This window comes from Nanorana parkeri, unplaced genomic scaffold (assembly GCF_000935625.1).
Source record: "Nanorana parkeri isolate BGI_ZX_2015 unplaced genomic scaffold, ASM93562v1 scaffold301, whole genome shotgun sequence".
Classification (NCBI taxonomy): domain Eukaryota; kingdom Metazoa; phylum Chordata; class Amphibia; order Anura; family Dicroglossidae; genus Nanorana; species Nanorana parkeri.
The window spans coordinates 699,235-714,291 of NW_017306569.1; the positions used below are offsets into that span (position 1 = coordinate 699,235).

The 15,057-nt window shown below is 39.6% G+C and overlaps 1 protein-coding gene across 7 annotated transcripts in view; it reads left to right on the forward strand.

The window, feature by feature from the left end:
- Positions 1-15,057, forward strand: part of CADPS2 (calcium dependent secretion activator 2) — a 254,962-nt gene that overhangs the window by 28,262 nt on the left and 211,643 nt on the right. For all 7 annotated transcript variants that reach the window (XM_018557765.1, XM_018557764.1, XM_018557767.1 and 4 more), the window contains exons 2-3: positions 553-666; positions 8,243-8,575. In XM_018557765.1, the coding sequence (XP_018413267.1) occupies positions 553-666; positions 8,243-8,575 (447 nt within the window). The remainder of the gene's footprint in view (positions 1-552; positions 667-8,242; positions 8,576-15,057) is intronic.

The window sequence follows — 15,057 nt, forward strand, 5'->3', positions numbered from 1 at the left end:
GGAGGGGAGAATCCCTGTAGGGAGCAGTGACTGACGGTCCCTGCTCTTTGCAGGGAGAGGACCGGGAAGTCGGCGGTATGTATTCATTGACTTCCCGATCAATAGAGCCGACCCGTGACAGCTACAGTTTCACAGGTCGGTTTGAATTATGGGGATGAGTATTTTTCACTCAACCAATAATTCTCTTTGTAATCATAGTAGTTAGCTGAATTCTCCTGTGGCCAGTTCTATGAGCTAGCAATTGGCTGAGGTGTCTGCATGTACCCATAGAAGTTACATTTATTTCTGATTCTTTGTCTATAGGTACCTTACTTGATTTAGAACTACTGCTACATATTAAGAAGAAAAAAATCTCAGATTGTGTATAGCTTATTTTGCCGTAATTGGTTTTGTTAACCTAACCAGAAATCCATTTACCTTTTTATTGTTAGGTGCTCCATGTGTTCAAAACTATTCAGAATGTCTGTGCCATCTAGTGTTTTTTTTTGTTTTTTTTTAAAGTTTTGGTTAATTTTATTTATTTTGTCTCCCATTTTTTTTTTTCTTTTGCAGCTCAATAAGCCACAATTACAGACAATAAGGGAGAGATTTCAGGCTTTCCTTAAAGGTGACACGCAAATAGCAGCAGATGAAGCTTTTATTAATGCTGTCAGAAGTTATTATGAGGTAAGTGTTCTCATCTTTGGTGCATTGCCACTTGTTAAATTAGAATTTTAAAAAGATCATACAAAGTTTCATGTACTCATTGTACAGTACACATTGTACTGCTTTTTTTTTTTTTTACTGAGCCTGTTAGAGAACTAAGTGGAAGCTTACGAAACCATGCACACATTTAGAATTGAGCTGGGGTTTCATAAAAAGAGGAGGTGCTTTAACGGCCATAGTCTGAGTACAGGTGCACAAATTGAGCCCATAGTGCAACTTTGTAGAAACAGTTCTTTATGCTCTTTCCTTGCGTAATATGCTATTGAGAAAATATATTATCTTGTTTCTAGATACCATAACTACATGCGGTCTGAGGAAATGTGGGTTGAGACTAATGGATTCAAAATCTATATGATCTAACAATTATATAAAACCATTAAAGTTGTTCTTGGGCACCATTTAAGTATTTTTTTAAAACTCTACACTCTGAGTGAAGTCAAATTAGCCTTAAACTGAATTGGCTTACCAAGAAGAATGGAAAAGGAATGCATATACGGTAGACGTGTGGAAATCTTTTGGAATCCTTACAATTGATTGAAACAATGCTTCATTCCTCCTGCAAAGTAACGAAATTATAAGCTATTGTCTCCAGTATACGTGCATGTCTTTTTTATGTCACAGAAAAAAGCAAAGAAAGAGTGAAAAGATAAAAATGATTGCTTTTTGTATAAAGATATTCTAAAATGAACAGACTTGTTGACATGCCTAGAGAACATTCCAAACAATTGGATCATAAGGATATATATTTTTTTAAACTGTTTTCTGTTATTAGTATCACACATGTCTTCAATGTTGTAACCAACCAGTCAGCCTGTTTATATGAAGAAAAGTAGTCCCTCTGTTGTGTAGTATCATGGTGTACACCGGACTGAACCAAGACCAGAGAAAGCAATGGAGAGAGTTGACTGAGGAGATCAAAAATAAGTTTGACTGAGAAGACGAAACAGCTTGATGTTTCCGTGACTACAGTTGCAAATATTTATAAGTTTAATGTCCATGGGAGTGTAGCCAGCCTCCCTGGATGTGGGAGCAAGATGGAAATCTACCCCAGATTGAGTAGATGGATAGTTCAAATGCCAGATAAAGAGCCAGGATGAAACCTCCAAATAGATACAAGCTGAACTCTAAGGTCAAGGTACATGATTGTCCAGTTGACCATCTGTTGCTTTTTGAGCAACAGTGAACTCAAAGAAAGAAAACCCAGGAGAATGCTACAGTTAAACGAAAAACTTTAAATATCCAGACTGGAATTTGCTGAAAATGCATGTTGACAAGCCACAATGCTTCTGGGAGAATGTCCTCTTGACAGATGAGAAACACTTGCAGCTTTTTTTGCACAACACATGTCTATTTTCACAGATAACAGAAAAAGAACACCTTAACTACTGAGAAACCTGGAGTAGGGTTAGTTTTGTTTCAGAGCTGCTTTCCTGCATTGGGCACAGGGTACCCCAGATTTATGCAGGGCACAATTAAATTTCAGAATATCAAGTATTCTGGTGCGAAACATAATGCCCAGTGTCCGAAATCTCTGTTAGTCACTGGTCATGGGTCCTCCAACTAAATAATGACCCAAAATACATCCCAAGAATGGCTAAGATTAAAACATTAGACTATTCTGAAGAGGCCTTTTATAAACCATGATCTAAAACATCTATGCAAAGAGCTGAAACATGCAGTCCATGGAAGGCACCCTTCAAACCTGAGCTGGAACAGTTTGCTTAAAGTGACATTAAACCCTCAGATTTTTTAACATAAACCAATACTGTAATGTGTGCCTTACTGTAATCCATGGCTGTTTCCCTTCACTTGCTCTTCCTTTTAAATCTGTATCTCTTCTCATGCTGGGGGAGAACTTCCCTTTGCAGCTGAGTGCCTCTTCCTGTAGTGCTGGCTCAGGTTGTGAACCTGCACACAGACACCATGTATCCATGTCCGAGACAAGGCAGTCTGCTGCAAAACAGAAGTTCTGCCCAGCATGAGAAGAGATACAGATTTAAAAGGAAGAGCAAGTGAAGGGAAACAGCCATGGATTACAGTAAGGCACACATTACAGTATTGTTTTATGTTAAATCTGAGGGTTTTATGTCACTTTAAGAAGAATAGGCCAAACTACCTGTTGGCAGGTAGAAAAGTCTAATTGAGAGCTACAAAAATTGCTTGTTTGCAGTGATTGTCTTTTAAAGTTTGGGCAACAAAGTACGTAAAAGGTCACATAATTTTTGTTCATGCCATTTTAATTAATTTTATTATTAAATTATTTTAATCAAAAGCAAAGTTTGATTAAATATTTGATTAAATATGGAATAAACATTGATGGATGCCAATGCAGGACCGAATGGTAATTGTAATTATCAAATATATCATGTCAGCCTAATTAAACCTTGGAAGGAAAGAAAGGCTTTGATGGTTAGGAAGGAAGGACACGCAGATTCTGACGCCCAGATTAAAAAGGTAGGAATAGCAGATACCCTTTCACCTGCCCAAAAACAGGAATCTTGGGAGTTCTTGCAGAGAAAGAGAGAGAGAAATTTTATCAAACTTGCCAGGTTTGACCAATGTAATTAAACATGAGGTTCTTACAGATCTTGGTGTTCGGGTGAACATTAGGCCATACCGTATTCCTGAAGCCCATTGAGAGATGGTATCGGCTGAAATAAAAAGTATGTTCGACCTTGTGATTATAGGTGAATCAACCAGTAGTTGGTCAAGCCCTATAGTCTTGGTACCTAGCCCCAATGGAACCTGGAGGTTTTGTAATAACTTCCAAAAATTAAATAAAGTCTCCAAACCAGATGCATACCCCATGCCCCTGGTAGATTAGTTAATTGGGAAGTTGGGTCCCGCCCGATACATTACCACCTTAGACTTAACCAAAGATTACTGGCAGATTCCACTTTCAGATGAGACCAAAGAGAAAACGGCTTTTGCCACCCCTGAGGGGTTTTGGCAGTATGTCCGAATGGCATTTTGGTTACATGGGGCCCCAGACACTTTTTAAAGGGCCATGAACTAAGTCCTAAGACCCCGTAAGGAGTCATCGAGTGCTTACCTGTATGTCATTGTCATTTTTAGCTGAGAGTGGGAGAGTCATTTACAAAAGATTCAGTTAGTCCTGGATGCCCTATGAAAGGCAGGATTCACGGTGAACCCTGAGAAAAGCAGGATTGGGTTAGAGAAGGCCAGCTACTTGGGTTATGTGGTAGGCCGAGGCCTGATTAAACCTCCGTTAAACAAGGTGGAGGCCATTCGAAAGTGGTCCTGTCCTCTCACAAAAAAGGTACGTTCTTTCCTTGGAATTGTGGGTTGTTACAGGAGATTATTTGCCAATTTTGCAAGCTTGGCCTCACTTCTGACACTTTACAAAAAGGAAATAGTCCACAGTTATCCATTGGACTGGCGAGGCAGAAACCGCATTCTACCAGTGGAAGCAGGCTTTGTGCCAAAAACCTGTTTTCATAGCCCCGGACTTTCAGAAGGAGTTCTTGGTCCAAACTGATGCTTCAAAACTGGGACTAGTGGCAGTCTTGTCTCAGGTGGTTGGAGGTGAAGAGCACCCTGTTGTATACTTGAGCCGGAAGTTCACACTGGCCAAGAAAAAAAGATTCCATTGTGGAAAGGGAATGTCTCGCTATAAAATGGGCTCTTGAGACACTCCAGTACTATTTGTTGGGACGACCTTTCAAGCTGGTGTCGGACCATGTCCCCCTCACCTGGATGGCACAGAATAAGGATAGAAATTCCGGGAACACCAGGTGGTTTCTTGAACTGGACAGAAAGGTGAAAGCAAAGCAACCTATAAGTGCAACACACTTGTGGGAACTTCTGAAACAGTGTTGGGAAGAACTTTTCGAATAATATTTGATTACCGTTGTATAGAGTGCAACGAGTGTGTTTAGCTGTTGCAAATCTGCAAAAGGTGGCTAATTTGATGAGTCAAAAATTTAGTTCACATTTTGTTAAAGAAAATGTTCCTTTTGGATGTCCAATTGTTTGTTTTTGTTCTATGCTTTATGTTCAGAGTACTTTGAGACATTAAACTGCGTAAATTTCAAAGCAAACTGGAAAAATTGAGTTGTTGTAAAACATTGACCAGTAGTGTACCTGTAATGAAAAAAATATTGTATATAAAAATATTTTATGGCAGACTTGCCTAGTCTTCTATAAAAAAAAAAAAAAGTAAATTTGACCTCACCCTACTTTTTGTATCTAAACCATTTGCAAGAAATACCTGTCTCTCTTAGGCTCCAGTATGACAAGTATAATAGGTACTTTGTCCTATTATGTCAAGTACTACTACTACAAGTACTACTACTGTTTTGAGGGTGGTTTTGATACCATTATTAACTGTAGGTCTCATCTAAAGCATTACAGAGAATCAAAAGCTATTTTTTCGGTTTCATAATCGCTTATCTATCAGTAAGTACACTGCTGTTTTTTTGTGTTGGTATCAGAATTCTTCCCTTGTAGTTAAAGTATTTGGGCCAGTCAAGGACATCCAAATGAATTATATAATATTTGCTTGTTTTTCCTACAATTTCGAAGCAGTTTCTGCTATTTCTTTAATTTGGAAATTTGCTGTACTGTACAATACATAGTTAATTTATGCTCCTGAGCTTACATTGTTGTCTTCAATCCTAATGTTCATGTAGGAGTTGGCATTTTAAAACATCTTTGTAGAGTGTAGTGTAGTGAGTGTAATGAAACCTTTTTTAAAATGTCTTTATCTGCAAACGTTCCACATGTATTTTGTCTTTCTTTTTTTCATACAACAGTACTGTAAATTACCACCAGGGCTTTTTAGGACTGCAGAGCAATCTAAACACATTCATTTCTAAATCTTTAAAAAAAATATGTAGACAAACACTGTGTCAAATTCTATGGTAGAAATAAGCTCCATGCTGTTTACATTTTTCCTAATTCTAAAAATCCCCCCCCCTCCCTTTTTCCTATAGCAGTAGGCAAAAGCTAAGTAAGAAATCACATCTTCACATGGAAAAAAACAACTTTTCTATATGTGTATATTTTTCTAATATGTGTTATATAATTTTGCAATATGGTGAGATCTAATTCTTAATGTGCACTTGTTTAGCAGTATAATCTTTCTAAACCAGCCCCAAAAAGGTGCATGCTTACACCTTTAACATCTTCTCTGGTGCCTCAGAATCCGTGAATCCTAAGAGGCTCTAATACACACTATTAAACACTTAAAGCAGTGCTATGTGCTCGTCTGTCTCCTCCCATCTTTGGCACCTCCACTGGTTTGTGGTTTTACCCTATTTAATAGAAAATCAAACCCTGAAAACGAGGGATACCACTTTTTCAAGACCAAGTATAAGTACTTTCCCCTCAGGTACTTGCCGATACCAATTACCAATACCTTTTTCTTAAAGGGACATGTGACATTTTTTCTAAATAATACAGACTAATCATTTTAGGGGTGTTTCTCACCAGGGCTGCATACAGATGTCACCAGGGCTGAATAGAGATCTCACCAGAGCTAAATACAGAGCCTGGTGACATATGTGGTCCAGATTCCACCAGGGCTGCGTCCAGATGTCACCAGGGCTGCCTATTGGGTCTCTCCAGCGCTGCTTATTGCATCTCTACATAGTCTCTGACAGGTGCTGTGCTGCACACCCAGCGTTCCTAACCCCCTCCAAACCCTCCTAGAGCGCTTCTTCCTGGACTTTTTTCATGAACTGTCACAGGTGCTGTGCTTAGCCCTCTCTGCAGGTGCGTAGGGAGCCGAACTGAGCAGGTTCCGGTCACGTGCCCGCTCCGAGGCTGTGTTCGAGGTGTGCGGTTGCCTCAAGCAGTGCCTGCACCTTCAATCAATATGAAGAGACGTGGGACCTGGCAGGCAGCGTCAAAGACAGCTATTGCCAGCTCCCCGGAAGGCCGCTTCAGGACCCCACAAGCACAGGACCTGAGGCGGCCTATCCGATTAAAAAATTTAAAGGGCCAGTATCGGCCATCAGCCTAGTTTCGGTATCGGGACATTCCTACTGAAAACTAATTTTCTCAACAAAAAAAAATGTGTCTCACATTTTAGTTTACTGATCTGTATTGACATTGTAGTCCATCACAGGAGTGAGCTTGGAGCAGTGGCTACTTTACAACCCACACAGGGATCATGGGGAACAAAAGTAGTCACCCTCCAGAAGGAAGGACAGTGTCAAAACCAATCCAAAGATAATTTGAGGATTAATTACAGCATATAATCTATGCTTTTGTTAAACATTAAGGTATTTGAATGTATTTTTAAGATTAACTCCTGAGTTTAGTGTAACTTTAAGAAAAGGGTATCTTTTTAACTTAAAGGAAACTGCATCTTTGTTTAAAAAAAAATCAATATTGTAATGAGCCTAGCATGCTTACTAAATCAAATACTGTATATAAATGCTATTTCCTCAAACTAAAAGTTTACTGTGGTCTGTAGCTAAAATCAAACAAAACGGTGGTGCTTATATCATCACTAACTGACCATCCAGGCTCCTGAGTGCAAACACATAAGTCCCAGCATTCAGTGCACCTGAGGAAACTCAGCCAACCAGTTGGCTAACAGGTGAGGTGAACAGAAGAAGAGCCGATTTATTGATCTTCAACATTAGACTTTTAATGATGGGATCACTTGACCTCTGACGAGCATATGCAAAGCTGCTTAACCTCTAATGTTCTAGAATATATAGCCGACCGTTTTTTAAGTAAAAATCTATTCCTTTTTCTGTATAAAATTATTGGTCAGTGTGTCAACATTTGGAACTTATAATAACCCAGCGCTACTCTGGTTGCAGAGAAAGGAAGAAGATTTAGGTTTCTAATGGCCATATTCTACTGGCAACTGCAACCTGTAAGTTCTTCCATTCTGTACCGGTATGTCAACTCTCAGCACTCCGGTGTAATGGGAGGGTTCCACTACCCCTGCATACTCCATGCTGTGTTGACAATGGAGTAAAAAGAATCGCCCCTATTTTATTGTGTTGCCGCCTTTATAGGTAAAGATAACTAAAGTTAAATGTTTTACTTAGCCTTCCACATTTTGCCAGATTAGCATATAGATCTGTTTGTTCATATTGATCAACCATATGTTTCTTTTTGTTATGCTGTTTGCTTAGTTGCAGATGTCTGTTATAGTCTGAGGGTGACCATGGACATCCTAATTACAGCCCTGCTAAAATTTAGAGAGTTGGTTGACTATTGTTTGGAGGGAATCAGTCAGGACAGAAATTATAGAAGCAGTCATTACGGACTTGTTTTTAAAGGTGCATGTTTTAGAGGCATAACCCACAGCAAGCAAGTGTTGGGACTTGTATACATTCCATCAAATAGTGTTGCAAAGACACTTGTGACAGCCAAGCCGCAGAACTTGTACCTTTTAAAAAAACAAGTTGGAGATTGTGGCTTACATAGTTGTGCCCAGACAGGTTCCCTATAATGTCTGTGATCAGGTGGATCTGTCTGTTTGTTTTTCTCACAAACAATGTTAAAGAGCAGTTATAGAACTGTTGTTCTTTTTTTCTTTTAAATGTAACAGGTTTTCTTGAAAAGTGACAGAGTTGCCAGAATGGTACATAGCGGAGGATGTTCCTCAAATGACTTCAGAGAAGTTTTTAAAAAGAACATTGAAAAAAGGGTACGAAGTTTGCCAGAAATTGATGGATTAAGCAAAGAAACTGTTTTGAGCTCTTGGATTGCTAAATACGACGCCATTTACAGAGGGGAAGAGGATCTTCGCAAGCAGCCTAACAGATTGGCACTCAGTGCTGTCTCTGAACTCATACTAAGTAAAGAACAACTTTATGAAATGTTTCAACAGATCTTAGGAATAAAGAAACTAGAGCATCAATTGTTATACAATGCTTGCCAGGTAAGTGTTTCTTATGTGGTTTGTATTTTTTACATTTTCATACACATTTTTTCCTGCAATTAAGGTAATGTATATGACAGACATAGATACAAAAAACATGCATGGCTGAAGGAGTAATTTAGATCCTCTTTTTCCACTGCTGCTGTCACCTAAGGGTGAGGTATAGTTGGGATATTGCCATAAGCACAGATAATCACTTGTGTAGTACCTTTTGGAAAATATTGTATTTATGCAATGCCTATGATGTCCTGATTATGTACATATCGGGTAAGGGGAAAAGTTATAAAGATGTGGCTGTTCTATTTCAGACAGTCAAAATTGAAAAAACTGAATCAATCCTGTAGACACATTCTTAATTTTTCTACCTCCTGCCTTTCTTTTGGCAACTAGATAACATAACCATAGTGTAAAACCTACTAAAATGCATTGACGTTGTAACCTTCTGTTGCATGTTCTAGTCAACTCCATTCATCCTAGAGGTAAATGAAAACAAATTTTATTGCTTGTTTATTAAGAGACACAGGATTCATTTATTCTTAAGACAATAGGGTTATAATGCTGCCTTCAGCAATTGTGGGCACTGCCAAACAAACAAAAAAGTAAGCCAGCCCTCATATAACATCATCTCTGAGGATAATGCCACGTTTTTTTCTGCTAGTGTCCTAGGAGGTTGGATGCCATTTCTTTAGCTCTGTTTAATACTTTAAAGTGTTTTGTTCTCTTCTATCAGCATTATCAGTACTTTGTGAATGTTTTTCTCTATAAAAAAGACAGCAGCTATCCAGATCAGCCTTCCTCAGTGATGCCTTGGAGGCCACACCCAGACCCCGCTGGACCAAAAACTGCAGAGCCTTTTTGAATTGTGACTTTCACGGTTGCCAAGGAAGCACCAGAAACTCACTGCTCCAATTCTACCTTTGACTGTCGTTGATATGTCTGCCGGGTGCAGGCTATGGTGTGCTCCCTCTACAGCGTTGGTGTGGGAGAGATACTACCGTGAGGTGTTTGCTGTACTACGCCTGATTTTTATCTGGAAATTATTCCAAAAACGTTGGACTTTTATGAATACCGGTTCTTGTGCGGTTGATTGTACAAGGAATTTTCAACACTGCCAGTTGCACTCTCCAGACCTTTGTTTTACTGTGTTAGCCACAGGGCACTCTCCAGGTTCTGAGCCCCAGCACAGCCTCAGGTATGATATTGTCTTTGAAGGCTCTTCTCTCTATAGGTTGAATTTGATGGACTTGTGTCTTTTTTCAACATATCTATGTAATTATGTAACTATGTAATACAGTCTCTGAAGACTCACTCTGTGAGTGGGCCATTGGACAAGGCGAAGATAAACTGAGTGTCCTGCAGGTACTGGGGCCTGCTTATGCTGCTTTCTAGACCTTTACATTCATGGCTTAAATGTGATAGTGTTCAGAGGCATTTTTATAAGGAAGTTCCTTATAACTAGTCCTTGCCCTTTGTGAACTCTCCAATTCTTCACCTTAATGAGTATCTGATTACTCTACTCTAGTTGATGGGGCCTTTACCTTTGGAGACTTCACTGATAAACAGACTTTTTATGTAAATCGCAGTTTTAATTAACTAGAACAACTCTGTCCTCTTCTGGGGAAGACTCTTCTTTGTGTTGCTATTGTTTAATGGATCAAGTCTTTTAAAAGTTTCAGAACAGAATCCTCGACCCTTGCAGCTTGCTGATCTATTGCCTCAAGCTCTCCACTTTAGTTTTGATGACCTTTTACAGGTGTCTCTAAGTTGGTGTCTCGCATGGTTGTAATGTCTGTCCATATGTATAGAGCACTATGGCTATGTGTTTGGAATGTTGAAGATTTGTTTAAACAATGTCTCATTCATTTGCCCTTTAAGGGAATGTTGCTCTTTGGTCATGCACTTAACACAGACCTGCACAAACTTCCTGATCTTCACTCTGGAAGCACGCTTTAAATGAAGCAAAAAAACCCCAGTCTTTAGATAGCATTGAAGTAAGATCTCATAGGAGATCTAATTCTGTGAACACATTTCTCAAAGCCATAAACCTTCTGTTTAAGGTATTCCTTCACCTTTACCAAGGGGCTATTGTTTCCTTATTTTCTTGAGTATCTTGTATTTTTATTCCTTTTAATTTGACTTCTTGGTTTTCATCCTGTAGCTTCTAAACTACTCCCTGCAGCCAAATACCTGGCTTATTTAGCTTCTTTTATTTACTTGGAAACTTTCTCATCATGGAATGCCTAAAGCATGGGCAGGCAACCTCGGCACGTATCGAATATGCGCGTTTCGTGTCACGCGGTTTTACCGTGATTAGTGGTAAAACGCGCGACAAACGTGCGTTTCCGAGGGCTATCCGGCTGTATCCTAATGGATACGTGCGGCAAATATGCCCCAAAGAAGCTCCTGTACTTCTTTGGGCATAGGGCGTTTTACAGCGCGTTCCTACGCACTGTAAAACGCCCAAGTGGGAACCATGCCCATAGGCAATCATTGGTTTTCACATGTTGAGCATTTTATAGCGCGTAGGAACCCGCTGTAAAACGATTAGGTGTGAACCAGGCCTAAATGTCTCCGCATCTAGGAGTCATGCCTGTGAGTCTTGCAATGGGACTTATAGTTCCACAGCAGCTCGACTGACGAGGTTGCCTAACCCTGGCCTAAAGTATCCTATTGAAATAAACTGTCCATGTCATACTTTCTAACCTTTTTGAATGTTGTCCCCTCTCTATTCTGAGTATTAAAGGTGTCATTCAGTTTTCTCCATGTAAGGCTTAAAATTTAGGGGAACTCTATTTTCATCCTTCCCTCAGTACTATGCTGCTTCTCATTTGAGTGTGCAGTAAGGATTTGGATTAACATAAACAAATGGCCAATATCTAATTGATACTATTCCTTATATGGTTTCTGGAAAGACTACGTTTTCTTTTAATCTTCTCTTTTTTTTTTCTACTTTTCAGTCTGCTTCTATGGATCAGTCAGGTTTCCATGCTGTAATGGAATATTTAACCTGGTCAAACTGACTCCCTCTGCACTTTAGTAATCTCTGCATAATCCTTTTCTGAAGGTACATTTTTTACTGCTTCCTTCCCTGACTGATGTCTGCCTCCTTATGCTAGACATAATTGGCAGCCTTCATGGTGCCCTCACCATTTCTATGCAGGACTTACATCCTTGTTACTGGATCCTTCTGTCTGTATATTCCTTGTTTTTTTACACTTTTATTTTTCCTTTATGGTGCTTGACTGGTTGTCCTCCACTTTTTGTTGAAGCCAATCATTGTTTTAGATAGAGGCCTACCCCTAGTGGTGTTTCCTATCTTGATCTGAAACGCCAGATGTTTCCTCTTTAGTATCAAATCCAGCTGGTTCAAGCATGAATTTCCTAGGATAGTTAAAAGGTTTATGCACTGGATCTCTGTAGTTCTTGCCCACCCCTCAGTTGGACTGCTTTTGGCCTTATATACTGCTTAAAAACAAAACTGCGCTATGATGTTTGTAGGTGTGGTTATACAGGGGTTGGCTTAACTTTTGTTTGCCAGTGTTTAAACCTAATGAAGAGGGCAGTATAACTCAATTTTCTTAAGAATAAACTGAATCCGGTGCCCCCTAATGAACTCCAAGAAGCTAATTTTCAAAAGGTAAGAACAAACATCCTTTTGTTCCTGCTGGTTCCTTTAATCCTACATCAATTCACCCATTCCTGAGTTAGCTATACTTTTTTTCTGCATGCCAGAACTGCTTGATGTTTTCACTAACACTTCTCCTGTCCTCCTGCTTAGGTGCAGTTTTCTGTTGATTGGAAGAAGTCATAAGTATCCATTACCATTTATGAACCCCCCAGGCCAATTTTTTTGTACTGCTCTCCATGGTCAATGATTGCTGTGGCTACATATTACACCTTATGTGCTATTAATACATTTATTTTATGTGATGAATTGTTTTGATTAGGAACATGTAAGCTCTGCCACCAGGAGGTTGGACACCAAGAAGCAGAAGGTTCATCCTTCTACAGGGCATATCCTTTTGCACAGACAGTCAGCCTAAAGGTGCCCATACATCTTGCGATTATCATTTGATTTCCGAACAAAATTGGGTTTTCGTATGCTAATCGGCTAGTTCATGGGAAGTGAACGATAAGAATTACTGTACAACTAGCTGAATTTTGTCTATCGGGCAGGCTAGATAACTTTTTCAAATCATATGAAAATTGATGGATTAGTGGCGTTTTCATACAAAAAAGAAAATTGGAACATGAACACTGCACATGCGCAAACGAAAATCTGTTCAGTTGATCGTCGAAATTTGGTCAGTTAGTATTGCTAATGGACGATAATTGAAATCCACATTGGTCTGTTCATGTTGGGGCAGTCGTGCAGAAATTGAACGAGGGTTCGATGACGAGACGAAATAAAATCGTATGATAGTTGTAAGATGTATGGCCAACTTTTAGTAGTAGCTTGCAGTCAAAAGAAGCTTCAGGTAATCATAGAAGCCTAAACTCCAGGCAGAATGGCCAAAACATCATGCCTGTTGTCTACTGTGCCCCCCATTGAACTCTTGAGCGAAAAAGGGATTTTGTACTCCCCCATCAAACCTTTTTCTTTAAGACTTGCCTAAGATAGAAACAAGATAAAATGGTAAAACAAGGGATAGTGTTCCACTCCTTGAAAGCTTCTGCCGATGTGCTCTTTTCACAATGCCATGCCTGTGAACAGGTACACAGTCCTAAATTATAGTTTATGTCCAATATGCTAAGTAATTATGTGATTTTATTTAGAAAACTAATGAAATAACGGACAAAACTTAGTTGATATAAGAGTTTGTTAGCACTTATGCATGAGTGCAGTTACATTGTGGTGTGTTGATTCAAGAAAGACTATGCTGTGGCTACATCTCGCACTGCATTTAGTTAACCTACGAAGGAGGATGGAATAGTTACTCTTCATCTGTGCTTGCAAGAAGGCTTTCAACAACAAAACGGCACACTGACTATCGAAGTTTGGTTTATCCAACAGGCTGACTCTAACAGTCCAGACACATTTTCTTAAGATGCTGGGACACCTATTGCTGCACTTTATGTACAGAAAGCCCAAATTAACAATGTGTGGTGAATATGGAATCCGATATAGAGGCAGTTTATTACATAACGTACACTTCTACTGGCCTTCTAATAACCCTGATAAATGGTCTTTACAAAACCTTTCTGATCTGGATTACAAAGAACTCAGATTAGAAGTGGTACTAAACTCTTGTTCAATAATAAAAAAAATAAAAAAAGCTGGCAGGTTTTTTGACTGAAGAGGCTTTGTATGTCTCACCTGTTATAATTGCTTCTCCCTGATTGTCAGTGTTTGTGCAGCTTAGGGTACATACCCAACATGATTCTGTGCCAGGACAAGCTAACTCTTGAGCATACTTGCAGGAGTTATGTCATCCTGGGCCAGGCAATCAAGTTAACTGAAGACTCCAAACCTCAAAGAAGTGCTGGTGAGAAAGGAGATTGCAATCGTCGCAATACTGTAGAAGGGAATTCACAAGAAAAAATTTGTCACAATGTGCAAATATCCTCAGCATACTTCCACATTATGTTAAAACCTCCTGGAGCTCCAATGGTCCTAATTGATTTAATACTACTTTAAGATAAATCTTCTGATTTTTTTTAATGGTTGCATTGTTTACTTGATACTATTAGTCACTGATTTCTTTGAATTGTTACCTGGAACTTCTATTTATTTTTTATTTCCTGCCTTTTTCCTTCTCATTGAAATCTGGATGTCCTTCCAGGGGATCTCATAGCATCTGCATGTCTTCTTAATGTTAACCTGTGTTTATTTTAAAATTCTTTAATTGGGCCTAGTCTTATATTTTCTATGTTAAAGGAGAACTATGTGGTGACATTTTTTTTCCATCGTTCTCTTTTGGGTCATGGGAGGACATATACTACGTCCTCCCATGACTCAAAAATCAGCATATAGCGGGCTATTGCCCGCTATATGCTGAGAGCGCCACACCTGGGATGGATCCAGACAATACTGTCGATCCACCCAGTTTGCCCCTTCCCATCTTTCTCTCCAGTCAGCTCTGGAGGATCGGGGAGGGAAGGGGGGAGTCCGCACAGGGAGCGGTGACCGACAGTCACCACTTTCTGCAGGGAGATGATCGGGAAGTGAGCGGATCAGCGGTATGTTTTTGCTCCCTTCCCGATCAATAGAGCCGACGTGTGACGGTTTCAATGTCCCGTCGGCTCTAGCTATGGGGTGTAGCACTTCCAAATATTTAAAACCTCAGAGACGTCACAGACGTGACAATGCTTTGATCTTCCTTTCTCCCCAGAGCCATCTTTTTTCAGACATTATCCAGGGTCAGCATCTACTTGTGGACTAAGATGCTGGCCAGGGAACAGTGCAAATATGTAAATCCTGGTGTATGCTAAGTAGTTTTTATTTTCTTGGCTCCCTTTCTCACACAGCTCAGCGCTGTACT